The 5,357-nt window shown below is 49.6% G+C and overlaps 1 protein-coding gene across 1 annotated transcript in view; it reads left to right on the top strand.

Annotated features, from left to right (window-relative positions):
* Positions 1 to 3,789: 3,789 nt before the first annotated feature.
* The window catches only part of LOC311145647 (spectrin beta chain, non-erythrocytic 1-like), a gene marked incomplete at its 5' end in the record, with an annotated part of 31,961 nt that continues 30,393 nt past the window's right edge, over positions 3,790 to 5,357 (top strand). The window contains 2 exons of the mRNA XM_084181915.1: positions 3,790 to 4,414; positions 4,696 to 4,715. Of these exons, the coding sequence (XP_084038041.1) occupies positions 3,790 to 4,414; positions 4,696 to 4,715 (645 nt within the window). The remainder of the gene's footprint in view (positions 4,415 to 4,695; positions 4,716 to 5,357) is intronic.

Below are 5,357 nucleotides of genomic sequence, written 5' to 3'. Positions count from 1 at the left end.
AGATGTAGCTAGTAGAAACACACAGACCCCCCCACACACATTTACAGTTGAAACGTTGACGGTACAGCATCACAGTAGAGACAGAGAGGGGGTTGCCCTTCCCTTGTGTGGGGTGATAAGAGCGGCATGCTGCACTAAGATAGAGCTATCTTAGTGGCTAACCTTCACCCGCCATTCCACACACACACACACACACACACACACACACACACACACACACACGCACACGCACACACAAGCATACACACAGGAACACACACACACACACACACACATGCACACACAAGCACATACACAGGAACACACACACACATACACACACACACACACACACACACACACACACACACACACACACACACACACACACACACACACCACTCTGTGACAGTTGGGGGATATGTCAGGCTCAAAATGGCCACAGCTGATGAGGGATGAGTGAGTTGAGGAGTGAAGGGAGGAGTGAAGAACTACTTGTGGTTCCTAAATATCAGCAAAAAGTTGTAAACAAAACCGTATACATTCCTAGGATGTATGTTAGAGCACTTCTTCCATTCAGAACAGTTCGTTGTCTTCTCATAGTTGGTCTGTGGATCATCTTCTTGTTTGAAATTGTAGGCATGGGCAGGCAGTGTCTTTTTTATACAAAATGTTTACATAATTTAGCAGACACTCTTATCCAGAGCGACTTACAGTAGCAATTAGTGTTAAGTGCCTTGCTCAAGGGCACATTGGCAGATTTTTTTCAACTAGTTGGCTCAGTGATTCAACCAAGCAACCTTTCAGTTACTGGCCCAACGCTCTTAACCACTAGGCTACCTGTCACCCGTATTTTCCCATCTTGACAGCTCATTCTCAACATACTGGTAGTCTTCTGGTTTCTTTATTTTGTTTGATGCATACACATATTACAGCTATCAAACCCATAACATAATACAGCTATCAAACTCATAACATAATACAGCTATCATAGCCATAAAATAATACAGCTATCAAACCCATAACATAACACAGCTATCATACCCATAACATAATACAGCTATCATACCCATAACATAATACAGCTATCATACCCATAACATAATTCAACCATTGACCTTTGATAGAAAACCCTGCACTGTCTCCACACATGCGACTGTGAATCAAAGATGGAGAAACTCAATGCTAATAGCTCTTTATTTCTTCTTCTTTCAGACGTCCTGCTGTGTGAGGTCCATTCTACTGTATCTCTCCCTCCTCCACTCCTCCTCCTCCTCCCTTCCCAGAGCAGCTGAGGCTGTCCCCGGCCCCCAATTACCTCACCCCAGCCAACGGCCCCCATCCCACCGCCAAGCTGGCTGCAGCCATGACGTCCACCACGGACTTCGACAACGTGGAGATCACTCAGCAGTATAGCCGCATCAACACACGCTTCGAGCTGCTGGAAGAGGAGCAGGACAAAGACAAGAGCTCTGTACGACTGTTCGAGAGGTCACGCATCAAAGCCCTTGCAGGTCAGTTGGAGCTGGGGGGGAGACCTAGGGCTCTAATGTTGGCTGGGCTGGGTTGTGTTGGATGGGGTGTTTTTTCCCTTATGGGTCGTTCTCTGTCACCCACTGTATCTTGAAATCAGCTTTATATGAATCAGCCTCTTGGCAGAATACTATGCCTGGGGATGGTCTAGCCACTAGCAGCTAGTAGCGCTGCCTGCGGTGTATGTCTGCATGGGATCCAATGCTGGTCCCACCACTCCTTGTATTTCCATTTCCATCCATATCTCTCATCTATTTCAATGTCTATATTTTGTCCAAATAAGAAAACATGAAAGATGGCAGTGGCAGAATACTATCTAGGCTTGTTTGTGCTGTGCAGTATGTTTAATAAGTCTACCTGATAGCTTTGAGCCTTGTATCATCATATCTGAGTTTGCCTGGCAGCCACACACACTCCCAGCAGAGCAGCTGAGACTCTCTCTCTCTCTCTCTCTCTCTCTCTCTCTCTCTCTCTCTCTCTCTCTCTCTCTCTCTCTCCCCCCCCCCCCACACACACACATACACACACACCCCTAGAGTTGCTGGGATCATTTGCACATTCCCAGAATGCTCCAGTGTGAGCGATGTGGACAGCTGCCCTCCCTTTGCGAGTCCCAAATGGCACCCTATTCCCTATTTAATGCACCATTTTGACAAGGGCCCATTGGCTCTGGTCAAAAGTAGTGCACTATATGGACATAGGGTGCCATTTGGGATACAGCACCTGTCTGCCGGCTCAGCCTTCCCATGGCTTGGATCTCTGGGATATCTGCCTGAGATCGTAATCAGTGACACAACTTTGGGGCCAATAGGTACTCATTCTGAAGGCCTTGCAGGGCTTTTAAATAGTACCTCCGTCTATTGAACAGGGGAACCATGGAACTGGAGATGCAGAGTTGAGGGGCACATAGCTCTAAAGCCACAAACAGTGGTAGGGTCAGTGATGCATTGGACAAGTGTGCACTAGACAAGTGGTTCTACCTGGAACCAAATCGTTTTTTTTTTTGTAATTTCCAATTGGTACTTAGAGTCTTGTCCCATCGCTGAAACTCCCGTACGGACTCGGGAGAGGCGAAGGTCGAGAGCCATGCGTCCTCCGAAACATGACCCCGCCAAGCCGCACTGCTCGCTTAACCCGGAAGCCAGCCGCACCAATGTGTCAGCAGAAACACTGCACAGCTGGCGCCCGAAGTCAGCGTGCATGCTCCCGTCCCGCCACAAGGAGTCGCTAGAGTACAATGGGACTGCGACATAGCCTGGGATTGAACCCGGGTCTGTAGTGACGCCTCTAGCACTGCGATGCAGTGCGTTAGACCGCTGTGCCACTCATGAGGCGAAACCAAATAGGTTCTACCTGGAACCAAAAATGGTTCTTCAAAGGGTTCTCCTATGGGGACAGCCGAAGAACCCTTTTAGGTTCTAGATAGCACCTTTTTTTCTAAGAGTGTAGCTAGCTGGTGTTGTGTTGTGTTACTGCACTGATGTCTCTGTAATGCAATCAGAGTTTCCTATCACAGACAGAGAGTGAGGTGATGAAAGACATAAGGAGCGAGAAAGAGAGAGGGAGGGAGAGAGAGAACAAGAGAGGCAGGGGAAAGAGGGAGTAATAGCTCTTGCACATCAGTATTGATTTTCAGCTTGTGAACAAACCAAGTATGAGCTACGTCTACTGTATGAACTGCTCATAATGAGCATACACTTACATGACACAACATGTTAGACCCTACATCAAACATAGACTCTACATCCAAAGTCATAACCTTCTAAAATTCAGGTTGGGAATACCTTGTCTGATCCACTTTGATGTAGATGTTCACCCACTGTCTAAAACATGTATGAACACTGAGGCATGTACAAAGGATAAGCTCTCCATCCTACACGTCCCATTTAGTGAGGGGGGGAGGGATGCACAGCCTCGTCAGGAACACACGTGTGCAGCCTGGGACATATTGTATGCATGGCTGGTGCGGTGAAGAAAGAACCACTCTGAGCTGAGAAAGAGAGAAAGAGAGGGAGAGAGGGATGAGCGAGAGGGAGCACGGCATCAGTGCTGAAGTGAGGAAAGAGAGAGCGAGAGAGGGAGAGAGAGAGAGGGAGAGGGAGGGGTGGGAACAGGAGAGAGTCATACGGGAGAGGTAGAGGGAACAGGAGAAAAGGACAGAGTGAGAGAGAGTGGGAGAGAGAAGAGGAGTGCTGCTGAGCTGAGCATCTCTCCCAGCTCCATACCCCAGGTCCTCCAGACTCCCTCCATTGTTGGGGTCAGGACTCAGGACTCAAGATGAGCAGCCCGTCTCCATGTCTGTTGCGTGCCGTCACCCAGCCTCGACTCCGAGAGGTGAAGATCAGCCTGAAGACCAGGGTGACCCGAGAGACCAACAGGGAGACCTCCACAGCCCTCCGATCCAGTGGAGTGGCGCTGGGAAGGGACAGGGACAGTTACAGAGAGGCCACCAGGGACAGAGCCATCACCCCAGGAAGAGAGACCCCGCTCCGGGCCACTCTGAGCAGCAGCAGCCGCAGCCGGAGCACCCCACCCATCCACAGAGCCCTGAGGAGGGAAGCGAAGGGCGATGTGAGGACCAGGCAGGAGCCAGAGCACCAGCCTGAGAGGAATGGGACACTCCGGGTTATACCCACGACAGGATCTGGAGCACCTCATCCTCGGGGACTGGGTCTGGGTCTCTCCACCATCTCCTCTTCCTCCTCGTCCTCCTCCACCTGCACCCCCGCCAGACGTCAGCAGCGCCATGCCCCCTCTCCCCCGCGCCCCGCTCCGCCCCCTACCACCTCCTCCTGCGCCTCCACCTCTGGCAGGAGTATGAAGAAAGCGAGGTGGCTGAGCTACAGCACCTCCAACATCTGCTTCAACTCCATCCTGGATGGACGCTTCAGGCAGCTGCAAGGTACCTACTGTCCAGACTGGTCTGGGGGTGATGGTGTTGGTAGTGGGTTGGACACTAGCTACAAGTTGCTGTCGAGGTCCAGTCTGGGGCTGGATGTGGCGATGGGTCCACGGCCCACCCTCTCTCATTCCCACCCCTCAGGTTTAGGGTTATTGTCCAGTCTTGCAGTGGTAGTGGTGGTGATGTGTCCAGTTCATCCCCTCCCACCTCTCACCTCCAACCCCACAGTGGGTAAAAAAGAGAACACTGTTTCCTTGTGTGCCCTTCCCATCCCTCTCTAGGTGTTTGGGACAGATGGAGGGTGGGGGAGGGGTTGATGGGGAGGTCTAGCTTGTGATGCAAGCGAGCATGTGGGTGGTTTGATTGTTCCTGCTGTCGTGTGAACTGGAGAGTCAGGGGAAAAGTGCTGTGCTTCCACTGTAGTGGCCCTTTTTTAATGTATGTGCATTTATTTATTTATTTTCAGGAAGCAGTGACTATGCCCCAATTGTTTGCTGAGTTTGATCTGAATATTTCATGGAGCAAACTCCTAAAAAGGATATGCTGTGTTTTTCTTTTTCCCTCTGCCATTCAAGGCAGGCCGATGTTGTAACCTTTCACTACCTATTTCCTTTTTCGTGGAATCAGAGCAGGATTGATAATGTATGATTATGTGTTCACCGTGTTGTCTTATTAGCTGCGCTACCCTTCGTTACACTAGCTACATTGATATTTTACACAAACTATTTTCACCTGCCATCACCGGGATATGACGTAACGTAAACACTAGCTATATTCATATTCATTTGGTTTATTTTCTCCTGATGAGCTATGGGACTATTCAGAAACTCTATATTTGCCACAGATGACTTTATTGAACATCTATTGAATAATCCATCCCCTCCTCTCTTCTTTTTCTCCTCCTAACTGCTCATTTCTCTCTCCGTTATTCGATTTTCGAAGA

Source organism: Coregonus lavaretus (assembly GCF_964263955.1).
Source record: "Coregonus lavaretus genome assembly, chromosome: 18".
NCBI lineage: Eukaryota > Metazoa > Chordata > Actinopteri > Salmoniformes > Salmonidae > Coregonus > Coregonus lavaretus.
Note: the sequence above shows the minus strand (reverse complement) of the source record. Positions and strands in the feature narration are given on the sequence as shown.